The 16,968-nt window shown below is 45.3% G+C and overlaps 1 protein-coding gene across 2 annotated transcripts in view; it reads left to right on the forward strand.

Moving 5' to 3' along the window:
- HMCN1 (hemicentin 1) overlaps nucleotides 1-16,968 on the forward strand; it is a 164,438-nt gene that overhangs the window by 121,082 nt on the left and 26,388 nt on the right. For both annotated transcript variants that reach the window (XM_030953930.1, XM_030953929.1), the window contains exons 56-72: nucleotides 127-314; nucleotides 741-837; nucleotides 3,692-3,853; nucleotides 4,043-4,156; nucleotides 4,270-4,472; nucleotides 4,708-4,789; nucleotides 4,903-5,034; nucleotides 5,255-5,404; nucleotides 6,420-6,579; nucleotides 7,143-7,267; nucleotides 8,660-8,843; nucleotides 9,015-9,112; nucleotides 10,115-10,399; nucleotides 11,045-11,235; nucleotides 11,883-11,964; nucleotides 12,823-12,959; nucleotides 15,941-16,082. In XM_030953930.1, the coding sequence (XP_030809790.1) occupies nucleotides 127-314; nucleotides 741-837; nucleotides 3,692-3,853; nucleotides 4,043-4,156; nucleotides 4,270-4,472; nucleotides 4,708-4,789; nucleotides 4,903-5,034; nucleotides 5,255-5,404; nucleotides 6,420-6,579; nucleotides 7,143-7,267; nucleotides 8,660-8,843; nucleotides 9,015-9,112; nucleotides 10,115-10,399; nucleotides 11,045-11,235; nucleotides 11,883-11,964; nucleotides 12,823-12,959; nucleotides 15,941-16,082 (2,532 nt within the window). The remainder of the gene's footprint in view (nucleotides 1-126; nucleotides 315-740; nucleotides 838-3,691; nucleotides 3,854-4,042; nucleotides 4,157-4,269; nucleotides 4,473-4,707; nucleotides 4,790-4,902; nucleotides 5,035-5,254; nucleotides 5,405-6,419; nucleotides 6,580-7,142; nucleotides 7,268-8,659; nucleotides 8,844-9,014; nucleotides 9,113-10,114; nucleotides 10,400-11,044; nucleotides 11,236-11,882; nucleotides 11,965-12,822; nucleotides 12,960-15,940; nucleotides 16,083-16,968) is intronic.

A 16,968-nucleotide genomic window follows, 5' to 3' on the forward strand; every position in this document is an offset into this window, starting at 1 on the left:
TGGGATGGCTTTATCTGTCACTGGACTCACTGGAGGTTTCTCTCTTTCCTCCTGAAAACTCAGTCTAATCTCACAACCACCTGAGAGGTGCTGAGTGAGTGTTCTCTTCACTTTTGCTCCCTGCAGCTCCCCCATCCATCAGTGGGGCTGATGGGGACCTGCCTGAGGAGGTGACTGTGCTGGTGAGCAAGGAGGCAGCCATGGACTGCATTCCCACTGGGAGCCCTTCCCCAAGGATCACCTGGCAGAAGGATGGCCAGCTCCTGGCAGAGGATGACAAACACACATTTCTGTCCAATGGAAGGAGGTTACAGGTAGTGTCATCTTTTTCGTAGTGGAAAAACTTGGTTTTGGCAACAAAAAACTGTCTGGTTTTGCTGAGTAGGAAGTATTTTCTTTCGCCTACAAGTTGCTACAAATAGCATCTTAGGAGTTTTTGTCCTTTGTTCCTGTTCCTCACCTGCTGCTTCTCACTCCCATGTAATTCCTCAGACCCAACCATTTCTGGGATCATACTATGAACCACATCAATTGAAATAACTTACTTTTAAATATTATTGACTTTTTATTGAGGAAATAGTGAAAATGGTGTATTCTGAAGAACTTCCTTCCTATTATGAATGAAATTGAATAAAACTATGAAAGCAGAGAGCTGGGCTTAATCCTCTCCACTTGCTTCTTTGGCAGTGAATTGTCTATGTATTAGCTCCAAAGCCATATTTTGTCTTTTTTTGCCTTAGATTTTGAATTCCCAGATAACAGATACTGGCAGGTATGTCTGCATTGCAGAAAACATAGCTGGAAGTGCCAAGAAGTATTTTAACCTCAATGTTCACAGTAAGTACTGTCACCCATTACTTCTGTCTTCTGTCAAATGCTGGTTCAGCTTGGGTGTGTTATTTTTACCAGACTGCTCAGACCCCCTCAGCTTCATTCATGTGAGCCCTACTGGGTGTGATGGAGATGCTGACAGGCCAGAACACAAATATCAGTTTAAAATATCTTGACAACATACAGCTTTTGATACCACCTGGTTTTGGCTCCTCATATGTGTTCCAGAAAGGTGGGAATTGTAATTGAGGGAGCGTGTGGTGGCTGCCTTCACCCAGTTGGGGTTGCTGAGCCCTGGAATCATGAATTATAAGTAGGTTAGATGATAGCCTGTTTTGATATATTCAGAAAATGCATTTTTTCAAAGAAATGAGTGATAGAAAGCATCAAACAAAGGTACATAGCTTGTAAAAGCTTGGTTTTTAGAAATGTGCCCTTTGAGTTTCCTTTCTGTTCTCTGTTTTTGGTTTTCTTGTGGAGTTACAATAGGGTTAAAGTAAATGTTGGCTTTAGGCATCAGAAGTCGAAGACAAATAGAACCAAGACATTTTCCGTGAAGCAGTCTCCACTACCTCTCCTTCCCTCTCCTGATAACTTCAGAAAATGAAGACATCTCTAATTAACATTTCAGAGAAAACCCAGACTTTCCCTTCTATTTCTGCCCACTTTCAGCTTTCCATCCTGAAGAGAAAAGAAGTATAATTCCCCCTAATTTTTCTGCACCATTCCATATTTCAACCTGACAAGGAATGCTGGCAGCTACATTTTTTTCTGCTTTATGTCATAGAAAACAAGGGCTGTCTTTTCTCCCACCTAAAGATAGTACCAGCATCTCAGGAAAGTGAGGAGTCAGCTTACTGCACCCAGAATATTTGCATTTTTTCCTCTGTCACACATGCAGCAAATTTACCTACTACATGGCACAGATTTATAGCACTTTTTGCTATTAAGTAATGCACTTAGCCAAAAATAGTGTTGTCGTGGGAAGAATTTGCCCTAGAGTTGTTCTCTGAGAAATTATTTTCTGGTCAGACAGTGGAGTCTGCCCAGATTTCCTGATGTGTGAGTTTTGCATTTAAATAAAAATATTTCACTTTTCCTGACATTTGTGTTTAAATTTAAACTTCTGTCTTAAAAACATCTGGTTTTAGTGACTATGGCTAAATACCATTCTCTTAAAAGAAATATTTGCATGAAGTTTCAATTCTAACTCAACAGTATTACTAACTTAGGTCTATTTTTCTTAATGCAGTTTAATTTGAAAAATTAGAGTGTAGCTGTTCAGGAAAAGACCACACAGGGTGAAGCACTAAGGAAAATGCATTATCAGTAAGCAGCAGGATCTGTGTTTTGTCAATGTCACAAAAAAGGCTGTTTCCCAGCATTTTTATAGGTTTCTAATAGAACTGCTCTCATAAATTTAAATCAAATACTAAAGATGATCTCCAAGGTGAGTAATAAAACTCATATAACACTTTTTAAAACATAGGAAATAAGCACCCAGATTTAAAATGGTAGGGAAATAATAGGTAATTTTCATGCTGAGTGCTGTATTGGAGCCCCTGACTGTGTCTTTATGCACATACAGATACATTTGCATATGCAGATTACCTGTGGCACATTTGTGGGTGCTTTTTGCTGCAGAAATTGAAATCAACCACTGACAAAATTTAAGCAAGTTTCATTAAAGACAGCTGAGATTTGGCCCTGTACATTAAATTACCCACTGCCAATAATCACATCTGTGGAAGATGAACTGTAAAAGTAAATAAATATAAATAACTATCAAATGTCGTCAGAGCAGAATTCTCCACTTGCTCTAGTGAACCATTTTATCCTCTTTATCAGGGAAATATTCTTCAGTTATTCCAAGCTGAAGAATACAGACTGAATTCCCCATTTACATGGACTGCTCTTGTTTGTGCAGTGCCCAGAGGAGCCGTAAAGTTGCCTTAATGACTGGTTTGTGTCACTCAAGTGGCAGCAAACAGCTGGAGCATTTCAGGGGAAGATCGGCCAAAATACTTCTGTGTTTCTGTCTTTGAAGAGGAGGATTCCATGTGTTCTTTGGAATGATTTTTCCACCCAATAAAGCCAAGAACATGCTTTTGCCTTCCTCTTAAGTGTTTTATATATCCCCACTGCAAAACATGGCAACTAGAGCTTGGGGGTTATTAAAAGGAAGAGATTTACAGTTCTTTCATTCTAAATCATTCTTGTAGAAAGGTCACATGTCAAACTATTCTTGATTTAAAAATTCTGGGACTTGTAAGCTTAAGGAATGCACCCCTTGGAGCAATGCTGCATGCCAGGATTTTCCAGTGCTTAGCTCACTGCTGAGCAACAGGTTTGTCTGGTTGACAGAACCACTCTGAACTGTGTTGGGAGGAATAAGTTTGGGGTCTCTGTAGGTGGAAAACGGAGTGTTCCAGAGAGAACAGGAGCAGCAAGGAATCAGGAAGAAGTGATAGTCATCCTACACATCCTGACAATGGGAATTTGCTCTGTCCTGCCTCACACAGCAAATGTCCATGAGCAGTGTTAGAAAATTGACAGTGCATTGTCAGGATCTTGTGTAGGTTCACTAGCTCCCCCAAGCCTCCAGCACAGAAGGACTGCAAATGGAATAATTGACATTGCTGTGAAGTACAGGAGCAGGAATGACCATTAGATTGTTTCAGTCTCATTTCCAGATGCATCCAAAGAGCAGTGGATCCATTCATAGGATGTGAAAGATTTTTGCAACCTAGCCCTTGGGCAAAATGCAGCAATTCAGCTTTAATATAGTAAATCATGATCTTGTGAGAAATCCTTTGCTGATGCAGTGATAGGTGCTATTAATGTATTTTTCTCTCCACAGTTCCTCCAAGTGTTGTTGGGACTAACCCTGAGAATCTGACTGTGGTGGTGAATAATTTCATCTCTCTGACTTGTGAGGTCACGGGCTTTCCACCTCCTGATCTCATCTGGCTCAAGAATGGAAAGCCTATCAGTTCAAATTCCAACACTTTTATTGTGCCTGGTGAGAAATCTCAGCTATTCTGCAGCCTTTGGGCTCAGCTTCTGTCTGTTTGTCCTGCCAGGGCCCATGGCCACTCTCCATGGGGCACAGTGCCTGTGCTCAGCCTGTTGCACCTGCAGTTCTAAACCAGCCTTTGGGATTGGCACAGTCACCACAGAGCAAACCTCCAGCCTTCTCTCCTCGCTCCAGGTGCTCGGACGCTGCAGATTCCCCGAGCCAGGCTGTCAGATGGTGGAGAATACACTTGTACTGCCAGGAACCCAGCTGGGGAAAGTCAGAAGAAGAGCTTCCTAAGTGTCCTTGGTTTGTGTTTTACTGTTTTCTGAAATAGTATTTGTTGCTTGGGAAGTGTGGGGAGGTTTATATGCGTTATGGGGTTGTTTCAATGCAGAACTGACTGTGGGCTCCTTCCCCAGTGCCCCCGAGCATCAAGGCGCAGGGGGGAGCGTCAGTGACCGCGCTGACCGTGCGCGTGGGCACCCCGGTGACCCTGGACTGCGAGTCCAACGCCATCCCAGCCCCCGTCATCACCTGGTACAAGAACAGCCGCCTCCTCCCCGACTCTGCTGCCCTGGAGGTCCTGGCAGACGGGCAGACCCTGCGGATAAAGGCTGCAGAGGTGGGCCAGGCTGGGGGGAGGCTGCACCTGCCACTGCTCTGCCTGTGCCAAGCAATTATTTCAGTCTTTAGTGGTGTATTTTAGTTGCTGTACATGAGACATGTGTTTCCTGGAGGCTTTTAATCCTATGAGAAGCACTTTGAGTTGGCAGAGGCACAGGTTGTTAATGTCTCTAAACTGTAGCATGAAAATAAGAATCCATAATGATTTCTTTTAAAACTTGGTTTTGTTTCAGGTTTCTGACACAGGACAGTATGTGTGTAAAGCCATAAATATTGCGGGACGAGATGATAAAAATTTCCATCTCAATGTTTATGGTAAGCACCCTCTGCATCATCTACAATAGTTATTATAATAACATAAACTTAGCAGATTAGGCACTTCCAAATCAGTTTACATAACATTCTTACTGTTTCCATTCCATTCACAGTGCCTCCAAGTATAGAGGGCCCTGAGCAAGAGCTGGTCAGTGAATCCATCAGTAATCCTGTCACCTTTGTGTGTGATGCCTCTGGAATTCCTCCACCCACGTTAGTGTGGCTTAAGAATGGAAAACCAATAGGTAACATTGTCTCATGCTTTTCACTCTTTTTCTTCCCCTCTCTGAGGCACCACTTTGCTGTTTGCTGTCTGGTTTATGTTTCTTCTTTATTTGTCTCTAGACACTCTTATGAGAACTGGTTGGAATCTTTGTTTTGAAACTTTGATGGAACAATTTCTCCCAAAAGAAATGTTTGCTCCCTGTAGCTGGTTTGGAGTGATGACTTGTTTATGTATTTCAGAAAACTTGGATTCTCTTGAAGTTCATATTTTATCTGGTGGAAGCAAGCTTCAGATCGCTCGCTCTCAGCTCCTGGACAGTGGCACCTACACGTGTATTGCCTCCAATCCAGAGGGGAAAGCTCAGAAAACCTATGTGCTTTCCATCCAGGGTAAGGAATGGGGGAGGATGCAGGGAGCACAACTGGTTGAACATTGGGTAAATGTGACATTGTCTGTGCTGGGGACACTGAGATCACATAACCACATAGAAAATTGGAGAATTTGGATTGTTACTTTTGTAACCAGAGGGGAGAGTGGTTGGAGAATTCAATACGTCTAGTCCAAAATTTGCATGGAAAAGAATATCCTTAAGCCCTGACTGTGGAACTTGAACAGAGTTCTGCAGCTTGTCTGTGTCTGCTGCTGGTCACATCCTTCCTCCTGCTGAGCACTGGAGCTGCCTTGGTTGGCTGTGGAGCAGCACACAGAGATGGATTCAGGATCAGTGGTACCTGTTGTGCCATGGCAGGAGTTAGCAAAGACCTACTGCCAGAATTTCCTTAGGAATACTTTCCCCACCCCCACCTCAAATGACAAACCCTTATTTGTTATGGAATTGCCTCCTGCCTCGCTGTGAATCACCCTTAGCCTGTGACTGTTGTGTTTTCCTCTGTTCCTAATGACTCATCCCCACTAATTGCACTGGTGAACCCCTGCCTGCCAGTTTTTCCCCAAGTTTAGGAATGGAATGTCAAGCTGGTAGTTTGGTCAAATGTGTCTGAAATAGCTTGAAATGCTCAGAACTTATTAGTGAGACTGACAGTCTTGACTTCATGGATAGCAGGACTTTCATCCTTCTTCCTTGGGAGTGCAGGCTGGAAATGGCTTTGATTAGGATGGAATTAGGGTGGCTGTTCACAGGGCTATGATGGTGTTGGTCACAGAATCCCAGACTGCTTTGGACTAGAAGGGACCTGCCATGGGCAGGGACATCTTCCACTATCCAAACCCCATCCATCCTGGCCTTGGACACTTCCATGGGTCCAGGGGCAGCCACAGCTGCTGAGAACCTGCCCCAGGTGCTGTACTAAGTGCTGGTGCTCGTGAGCTACTGCAGAGGGGCTATTTCTAGTTCAGGTTACATTTCTTGCTGCTGAATCTCATCCTTCCATGGTGCATTTCCAGTTCCTCCCAGTATTGCTGGCTCTGAGATGCCGAGTGAGGTCAGTGTCCTCCTGGGAGAGAATGTCCAGCTGCTCTGCAATGCCACTGGAGTGCCCACCCCGGATGTGCAGTGGCTGAAGGATGGAAAAACAGTTGCCAGTGATGATTTACAGAGGATAAGGCAAGAAAAACTAGCAGACACTGCATTCTCTTCTATAATTTTAAGGGCCCTAAGGGGGGAATATGAGGAGAGCCTGAACTGGAGCTTAGCCAGGTTAAGAGCATCATCTCCCTCCTTAGCTTCTATAAATCAAGTATAATTTGTTAGTCCTTTGATTTTTAAACATTTCATTTTCTTAACAGAGATGAGTTTATGATATTTATGTCTTTCTCAGTTAATAAATTCCATAAATGTTTATCAGCTTCATGAAAGTTTATTAAGGTCATTTAGTTCCTTTGGAGGGGAGAGATCTGAGGCATGGAAATATTTTACTTAATGCTTATCATTATGGGTCCTTCAAAAGCCTGGCTGGAGTTGAATCTTAAAACCAAATTAAACTGGACATCTCTAGGAAAAACTTCTTAGCCTGTCTCTAACAGAAATATTTTGCAAAACACAATGCTTCTCTCATCAAGCTCCCAGGAGGATAGAGGTAGTTACTGAAATGTCCAGACCAGATTGTTTATTTGCTAGGTCAGAGGAACACTAAACAAACTCCCTGTGCTTTGTGATGGCCCTTGTAGAGTGACTCCAGATGGAAGCACATTAAACATCTCCAGAGCTCTCACCTCAGACACAGGAAAATACACTTGTGTGGCTACTAACCCTGCAGGAGAGGAGGACAGGATTTTCAACCTGAATGTGTATGGTGAGTTCTGCCAGATGTGAAACCCAAGCCTGCTCCATAATCCCATTCCTGGGAGTGCTCCAAGGGAGAGCCCAGAGAGGAATGCCTGTCTGCAGTGAAATCCTGCATGCACATGTTTCCAGTTGCTGTAGATATTACACAGGATGCTCTGTCAATGACAAAAGGGTTGAAATTGCTGGTAAATGTGTTTTGGGATAAACAGGAATTAATTCTTGGGTGGATTTCATAATAGAGGGATTCAGCTTGTGGTGATTTTTTATTTCTTGTGGGGAAGATTATATTGGGGCTGATTTCCTGTGACCCTGCTGTTTTGTTGTATTATCTTCCCCAATTCCAATCAAAGCACATCAGCTGTGAGCAGAGTGGTATGAAGGGAGCTGATAGTTAAAGGTCCCGAGAGTTTAAAAATGAGGGAGTGTTGGAGGAAATTGCACAGTTTGACATCCAGTGGCTAGTGAGTGTAATCCTTTAGCAGCATAGAGAGTGGCTATTTTAAGTTGTGGAAAATGTGGTTATTAAGTGGAGGGAGGACAGGAGAGTTCTGCCCAGGCAGGGTTTCACTGCAGGGTAGGTGTCTGTCACACAGAGTCACTGGGAGCACAGGCACGAGGACAGCAATAAGAGAGGACCTTTGGTATCATAAAAAACAGTGCTGAATGATCACAGCACATCTTTTTGGCACAGAATGGCTCCGCACAACAGCAGGGAGTTTGTGCTCAGTTTGCATTGGCTGAAGTTCAAGCAATAACCAACTTAAAAGTCTTGTTGGTGTCACTGTCACAGTGAGTGATGGGATCCTAACTGAGCCAGTGCCTGGAGCTGCACCTGGCTGGGCTTCTTTATGTAGTGAACCTCCCCAAGGCCATGGCTTTCAAACTAACCTATAGCCCCAAAGAGCCCCAAAGCAGCAGTTTGTGTCATCATCCAGAATACTTTACCTAGGCATTTTGAACTTTCTCTATTTAAGAACGAAATAAGCAGATGGATCCAGACATCAATAAATTAACTTTCCTCCTCTGTGATTTCACTGTATTAAAGATTTATTGAAGGCCATGAGTTTGAGTGGTCCCTTCTGGCCCTGGGTTCAGCCCATCCCTTCCTGCACTGCCCTTTTCTCCCCAGAAACTTCAGGCCATAAGCTCTGTCTTGCTTGCTGCAGGCTGGCAAATCAAAGAGAAGTCTACTGTCATTGTGCAGTGCCTCTGATTTGAAATATATAAATGGATGATTTTTAGTGCTCAATATTATTGTCTGAGGATTTACTCTACCAAAAATGGGATCCTCTTAGTGAATTGCCAGTGGGGCATTAGGGGCAGGATTTCCTGCAGGGTGAATGAAATGGTTTCAAGAGCCTGTTTTAATACATTCCTTTCCATCATCTACAAAATGCAGTTCCTCCAACGATAGCCAATAGTAAAGATGAAGCAGAGGAAGTCACTGCCCTTTTGGACACCTCCCTAAATATTGAATGTGCTGCTGCTGGGACCCCCCCACCACAGCTCCACTGGCTGAAGAATGGCCTTCCTCTGTCTGTCTCCTCCCAGATCAAGCTCCTCTCAGCTGGGCAGATCCTCAGGTTGGTTTTCTTTTCTTTTAACTGGCTGACTTTCTGTTCTGTTTTGCAGTATCAGCATAATTCTGCTGTATTTTTGGAAGCAAGAGTAAAATTTAGTCCAAACCACCTATAATAAAGGCAATGTGTTCCATGTATTCCGTTTACAGCTTGCTTTAATTGCTTTTTCCTTAGGCTTACCCGAGTGCAGATATCTGATACTGGAGTGTACACTTGTGTAGCATCTAACAGGGCTGGAGTGCACAACAAACATTACAACCTGCAAGTTTTGGGTGAGTGTCTCTGAAATGTTTTATGTAAAGAATCTTATTTCTTGACTTCTTAAATCTACTCTTTAGTTTTCTTTCTCACCAACACCTTATTGGAGACAGCCACAAGTACATCTTAGCGATGATCACTGGGGAAATACTAACTTCTCAAAATATTGGTTTTTTTTTTTTAAATGAGAGGTGTTTTAGCCCTAGAAAAGTCCTTACTTGAATTGTCACCCATAACCATAAAATCACAGAGTGGTTTGGGTTGGAAGGGACCTTAAAGCTCATCTAGTTCCAACTCCCATAATTGTTAGCAAAGTTTAGCACAGCTATGTAAGTGGGGAAGTGCAGAAGGGCAGCTGTTCCAGCTGTTCTGTGCACAGAATACCCCATGCTATGTGTTACAGAGCTCTGTCCTTGCAGTGCCCCTGTGCTGTGTGTGACTGAGCTCTGTCCCCTGGTCCCATGTGTGACTGAGCTCTGTCCCATGTCCCTGTGCTGTGTGTGACTGAGCTCTGTCCCTGTCCCATGTGTGACTGAGCTCTGTCCCATGTCCCATGTGTGACTGAGCTCTGTCCCATGTCCCGTGTGTGACTGAGCTCTGTCCCTGTCCTGTCGTGTGTGACTGAGCTCTGTCCCCTGTGTGACTGAGCTCTGTCCCTGTCCCGTGTGTGACTGAGCTCTGTCCCCTGTGTGACTGAGCTCTGTCCCCCCGTGTGTGACTGAGCTGTGTCCCCGCAGTGCCTCTCTCCTGTGTGTGACTGAGCTGTGTCCCCTGTGTGACTGAGCCGTGTCCCCGCAGTGCCTCTCTCCTGTGTGTGACTGAGCTGTGTCCCATGTGTGACTGAGCTCTGTCCCATGTCCCATGTGTGACTGAGCTCTGTCCCTGTCCCGTGTGTGACTGAGCTCTGTCCCCTGTGTGACTGAGCTGTGTCCCCACAGTGCCTCTCTCCTGTGTGTGACTGAGCTGTGTCCCCACAGTGCCTCTCTCCTGTGTGTGACTGAGCTGTGTCCCCGCAGTGCCGCCCAGCCTGGACAACGCGGGGGGCACGGAGGAGGTGCTGGTGCTGCGGGGTGACACGGCCATGCTGGGCTGTGTGAGCGATGGCTCCCCTGTCCCCAGCGTGTCGTGGCTCAAGGATGGCCTGGCCCTGGCCCTGCCCCCGGGGGCCCGCCTGAGCTCCGGCAGGCGCGGGATGGTGCTGCAGGTGCTGGGGGCAGAGCCTGCAGACACGGGCAGATACACCTGCGTGGCCTCCAACGCCGCTGGGCACAGCAGCAAGCATTTCGTCCTGAAGGTGCTGGGTGAGTGCTCACCTGTCAGCGTGACACTTTAAACACCTCCAGGGATAAGGAGTGTTTCCGTAGGCTCACAGAATCCCAGAGTGGTTTGGGTTGGGAAGGACCTTAAAGCCCATCCAGTTTCACCCCCTGGCATGAGCAGGGACACCTTCCACTATCCCAGGTTGCTGCAAGCCCTGTCCAGCCTGGGCATTTCAATAATGATAAATGAGAGGAATAAGGAAATGAAAGATACCTAAAGATGTGTGAATGTGCAATACGCTGTGTATTTCCCAAGTACTGAAATGTGCTATAATTAATATAATTATATGCTATAAATTAGTAACTTTGCTTAGCAGAAATTCAGCTTGACAGGAAGATGCACAACTGAAAGCATAGCAGCTAAAAGGCTGATAAATATATTTGCTGAAATTATGCAATGTTTTATCTGTGTTTTTTAAAACATTTTCTAACTTATAATGCTAAATCACAAAATATGAAAATTAATAAGCAGAGTTGGATAGAAACCACCTGAGTTCCTCAGTGAGTTCATGATACAGTCAGAAATAATTCAATGTAGACTAATTCTACAGACTCTACCCACAAGATCAGTCAGTTTTTACAGATGTTTTGAGTTTATAAAGAACTGGAATGTTTTTCCTTCCTCAGAGCCACCTCATATCAATGGTTCAGACGAACCAGAAGAGCTCTCTGTCATTGTTAACAACCCACTTGAACTTCTCTGCATCTCCTCTGGAATCCCAGTGCCCAAAATCTCATGGATGAAGGATGGGCGCCCACTGCTGCAGACTGACAATATTCACGTGCTAAGAGAAGCCCTCCGAATAACCAGTGCTCAGGTGGAGTGTTTGTTTCAAAATAGGCTCAGTTCTGCAATCCCTAAAATGGTTCCTGCCTTAGGACCATCCTCAGAGGTGTCCTAAAAACCCCTGAAATTCACCCACCTGCATTTGTGGTTAGAGAAGGGCCCTGGTCAAGCACCTTTAAAAACCTGCATCAGTAACCTAAGGCTGGGTCCAGCTGTGGATGCCCAGGTGAAGTTCCCCAGACAGAAGTGGGATAGAGCTTGGGATTGATTGCTGTTTGTTTTGTTTGTAAAAGAAGCACTTCTGGGCTGTACAATGGGGAGTTTATAGGAAGGAGAAACCATAAAGATGTTAATGACTGTGTGCACAAAAGGATTTCCTCAGTACCCAAACCTAAGCCTTCCTTAGGTGGGTCCCTGTAGCCAGTTCTATCTTCAGTGCTGGACACATGTTATCCAGTCAGATTTTAGGGAGTCTTGAAACTCCTGAGCCATCTCTGAATAACTCCGTCAAAGTGAAATAAAGAAATATTCAACAACTTCTTTACTTTCTTTCTGTGTCTCCTGTGCTTGTGTTCAAATGCTGCCTGTTGTATGTTTTTACTGTGTTTGTATTTCTTGGTTTTGCTGAATTTTTCCCATAATCTGGAGTTTGGGCTGAAATTGTTCCTGTGTTTCCAGGTGGAGGACACAGGAAGATACACATGTTTAGCATCTAGCCCAGCAGGAGATGATGACAAGGAGTATTTAGTACGAGTGCATGGTAAGTTTAATTTAGGAAAAAAACCATTCCTCAAACTGTAAACTGCTAAGGTACATATCAGCATCTCAGTTAACAAACACATATTCCTAAAGATGAAATATTCTGTGATATGATCATAATAGCGTTTCTCATTAAAGATGGTTATTCTGAATGTGATACACAATGTGGTGTCTGTGAGGGTCCCCAGGATGAGGGAAGAGATGAATCTGACTCCATGTCTCAGAAGACTGGTTTATTGTGCTATGATGTGATATGATGTGATATGATAGAATGCTTTACTAAAACTGTACTAAAGAAAAGCTTAACAAGAATGATAAAGAAAAACTCGTGACTCCTCAGAGCCTGGACACAGCTGGACCATGACTGGTCATTAAATTAAAACAATTCACATGGAACCAATCAAACATTCACCTGTTGATAAACAATGTCAAAGCCACATTCCAAAGCAGCAAACACAAGAGCAGCAATCAGATAATTATTGTTTTCATTCCTCTCTGAGGCTTCTCAGCTTCCCAGGAGAAAATCCTGGGCAAAGAAGATTTTTCAGAAAATATCATGGTGACAACACAATAAGAAGGGAAGTTCCATCTGGTTTCTGTTACAATTCCAAGTCTTATTTTGAATATCCAGGAAGCTCACAGATGTCAGTATTGGTTGGATCAAATTTGCTGTGCTCACTCTATAGAGATGTGAAATAGAGTGCTACATTTAACACAGGTATTGAGAGGAAGAACTAATTAGTGATACCACAGCTTTGCATTTATTTTAAACTTGAGATAAACTGGAAATTTTCAGTGAGTAGTTTTCTTGATGGTTCATATATGTGGTGTTGATTTTGTTCTCTGTTTTTTGTCCCAGTCCCCCCCAACATCGCCGGTACCGGAGGGCCCCAGGAGCTGACGGTGCTGCAGAACAGCCAGGCTATTCTGGAGTGCAGGTCGGACGCTGTGCCCCCTCCCAGCATCTCCTGGCTGAAGAATGGAGAGCTGCTGGAGGTACTGAGCTGCCAGCCTTGGTGCTGGCCTTCTGCTCGCTGCAGTTGTCACCGCAGTGCTCCAGGTCTCCTGCTCTGCTCACTCGCCCCTCAGCCCGAGTCACGTACCCCCAGCTCAGGGCAGCTGGGTAGCCCCAGTGCCTGCAGTCAGCCCCAATGAGCCCCCAGAGCCAGTGGGTGGAGTGGCCATCCCGCTGTTACTTGTTCTTTTTTCCTTTAGGGGGATCCCTTGCTCCTCCTGGATCCTCTGAGCAATGCTAGAAGCCTTCGGTAAACTCCTGAATGGCTTCCCAGGAAAGGTAGCTGAGACAAGACTGCACTCTATGTTTCCTTTGGCTATATTATGCATCCTCCTACTCTAGTAGCGTTTAGAAAGGAATTGAAGTTCTTTAAAAGAAAATGGGTTGCTAATCACCAGCTTTTGTACCAAGTGCATCTTTCCCACTCAGAATTCCATAGTGCCATGGCAAGGCAGATAGTCTTTGCTGGTTGAGAGACAACAAGATGAGGATGGTTTATAAACAAAGAATTTTTTCCTTCCCACCCTTGGGACCACTCACAAAACAGGTCCTTGTTGACTGAATATTAAAGTTCAGTTACTAATTAAAAATTTTCTCTCAACCTTTGTTCATTAATAAAGAAGAATCAAATACAAAGTATGAATTTTCTCCTTTAGCTGTGATCCATCACTAAATCTTCACCCAAGTTTCTGCTTGTTTGCTTTCCTCTGACATGTCATTCCTCAGACTCTTTCTCTGTGGTTGTTTTAGAAGAATTAAATGTAGCTGGAAGAAGGATCTGGTGGGTGAACATGTCATAAAAAGTGCTGCTAGGGACCATGATCTTAATATAGCCCAGGAACCACCTGGAAACAAATTTAACAGGACCATTCTACTTCTGGACAGTTAATTCTCTAATTGGGTGATGAGGTTTTTAAATGAAAACAAGGTTGAACAAAGCTTGGAAATAAAATATATGAATGCTTTTTGCCTTGGCCTTCATTGGAAAGCTTGTGTTTGGAAAGCAGTGCTTAGGAAACATAAACCATGAAAATGAGCTCCTGGTAAAAATATTCACCAGAAAACAAAAGTAGAGGAACACTGTGACAGCCAGAGGTGCTCAGATGGTAACCTGGGGATTATCTTTGCACTGTTAGTTCTCCTCGGGAGAACTAACATGAACAGCCTCATGAACTCATGTGGGAATGTGGGTGCTGAAGTTTCTTGGGACTTCAAAGCCCATCCAGTGCCACCCCTGCCATGGGCAGGGACACCTTCCACTATCCCAGGTTGCTCTGAGCCCTGTCCAGCCTGGCCTTGGACACTTGCAAGGATCCAGGGGCAGCCACAGCTTCTCTGGGCACCCTGTGCCAGGCCCTGCCCACCCTGAGCTCATATTCTAGACGTCAGGAGAAATCAGTGTCCTCCCCAGTGTCCAGCTGCTTTCTCAACTCCAAAGAAATGTAACAGCTGACTAATCCTGAGCAGCTGGAAATGGGTGTCCTTGGGTGTGGGAAGAGAGGTGAGGAGATCCTTGGCAAATCATCCTCCTTTCCTGGAAAAGTGGGGGTGTCACAGTGACAGGAGAGGGCTGGAGAAAGGCAGGTTCTCAGCCTGCAGTGTTATATCAATTTAATATCACTGGTTTTGTGAAGCAGCCTTGTGGAGGTTGTCATTCCTCCCACATCTGTTGTCTTCCACTGGGCAGATTTTGAGGTGAGGCCTGCCCTAGTCCATCTCTGTGTGCTGAGTGATGGAATTGTGCAGCACCACCTTCTCTGGCAGCAGAACTATGGAAAGATCTGGCCTCCAGCAGCTTTGAAGTTGTGGCGCTCTTGAGGGATTTTGGAAATGTACATTGGGAGTTTTGAAAAGAATAGGAGCCTCCTGGCCTAACCTGACTTTTTTCAAACACTAAAAGACTTGCTGAGTTTGTATATTTTTTTTCCAACATGAGTTTTCTGGCTTACTTTGAGTAGAGCCTAAGGATTAAGTTACAGCTTCTTCCCCTGTCTTCTGTTATCTTCCCCTGTCTTCTGTTATCTCTAGGTTTCTGTGTTTAGAAACCATCACACAGGTTGTGTTCTCAACAAGAAATGCCAGTGATTGCCCCAAATCTGTCACCTGAGAGCTTGTCACTAATCTGTCACCTGATGGTGAATTGTGTCACCTGAGAGCTCCAGCCCTGCACTGCAGCCTTGGAGCTGATGCCTGGTGTGAGAGCAGAGTTACCAGGGTGCTAGTGCAGAGCCAGAGGAGTTTCATCTCTCTGGGGTGCCCTTCTCAGACCCTCTACCCAGAAGAGTAGATGGGAATGTCAGCTTTCAGTTCCATCCAGAGGGTGGGTAGCTCATACTAGAAAAGCTAAGTTTGTGCTTTTTTCCTGCTGGTTTTTATCCAGTCAGGTCTCAGCACTTGTAGCTGATGTTGCTGTCAGTGATTGATGCAGACACAACCCAGGATGGGTGTGGTAAAGCTCTCACTGGTCTGGCTCCTGGCAGGGGCTGTGGAGTTGCTGCAGGGCTGGGAAGAGGGGCAGCCTGTGCCCAGAACTGCTGGCTGGTAAACTGAGCTGGCTAATCCTGTGCTGCCTCCCAGCTGAGCCAGACTGTGATGCTGGAAGTGTAGAGAAATTTTGATTCCTTCTGCCTGTAGTGTGCATAGATAACAAGATAAATGAAATTAATCATGTGCTATTAGGTGCCACTTTCCTAAAAGCTCCAAAGCCCTTTGGCTCTGTAACAGCTGCCTCCTTCAGGCACAAGCCTCATTAGGGGTTTCAATGGAAAACCAGTAACCAATGCTAAGTTTTAAAAGCTTTCTTCACCCTCTTCTCTTCAGGGATGTAAAGGAGCAGTGAGTTCAGTCCCTGGTTCATTGGTGCCCTTCTGTGCTGGCTCTCAGTGCTGTGCAGTGCAGATGTTCTGTGCAGAGAGGCCAGCAGTGAAGGGCTAAAGCCCTGCCTGTGTCTGTGTGCCCGCAGGGAGGCCCCCGGCTGCGGATCCTGTCCAGCGGGAGGTACCTGCAGATCAACAACGCCGAGCTGGGGGACAGTGCCAGATACACCTGTGTGGCCAGGAACGTGGCAGGGGAGACCACCAGGGAGTTCCTGCTGGCAGTGCACGGTAACATCACGCAGCAGCCTCGGGCACCTTGGGCTTTGCAGCAGTTCAGGCAGCAGGAACTGAGCATTTGTGGTCACTTTCCAGCCATGCGTTGGCCTCTCAGGCCATGCCCAAACTGTGGGGCCATGTGCATGGCCTCATGTCCCACTGCTGAGCCCACAGCTGGCCCCCAGACTAAGGGACCTGCTGGGCACTTGCAATGTCTCACTCACCATCTGTGTGCTTCACTTACCATCTGTGGCTGCATCCAGCCATCCTCCTGACACAGAGTCAGGATACATCCAGAGTGAACACCCATATCCACTAATATCACATACTAGTGAACACTGACAAATACTCTTGAACAAACCCAGAGCAATTCTTTGAAGCATTTGACTGGCACCCTCAGGACAAGGTTTCACAGCTGGCTAGTCAGGTTACTTGAGAGCTGCGGCAGCTTCTCTGTGCCTGGAGAGGCCAGGGCTTGAGGGGCCTTATGCTTGATACTTGTCCTGTGCTACCACAGCCCTGAGCTCCATTTTAAACCTTTTTATTTTCTCACCTCTAGTCTGATGAGAAGTTATTCTACTCTCGCACTCAGGTGACTGGAAGAACTTTTCCCCCTTTTTCTATTCTGTTTCCATCCCAGTCACATGGGCCCTGCCTTACCCTGTGCCCCCAGTGACTGGCCTTACCTGGTCCAGCTAAAGTCCTTTTTTCTTCTTAGTGTGTAATCAGGAAGCAAGGATATTATCCCCACAGCCTTTAGCTTGCTGAATTCCATGTGCTGAACTCCTGCTGTTTTAGCTCAGTGGTACCCTTTGCAGTAACTTGCAGAGCTGACCCTTGCAATGCATTTCAGCCAAACTTTCTTTCTCCTTTCCTGCTGCACCTTGGCAATTACCAT

The sequence above is a fragment of the Camarhynchus parvulus genome, chromosome 8 (assembly GCF_901933205.1).
Source record: "Camarhynchus parvulus chromosome 8, STF_HiC, whole genome shotgun sequence".
In the NCBI taxonomy this organism is placed as follows: Eukaryota; Metazoa; Chordata; class Aves; order Passeriformes; family Thraupidae; genus Camarhynchus; species Camarhynchus parvulus.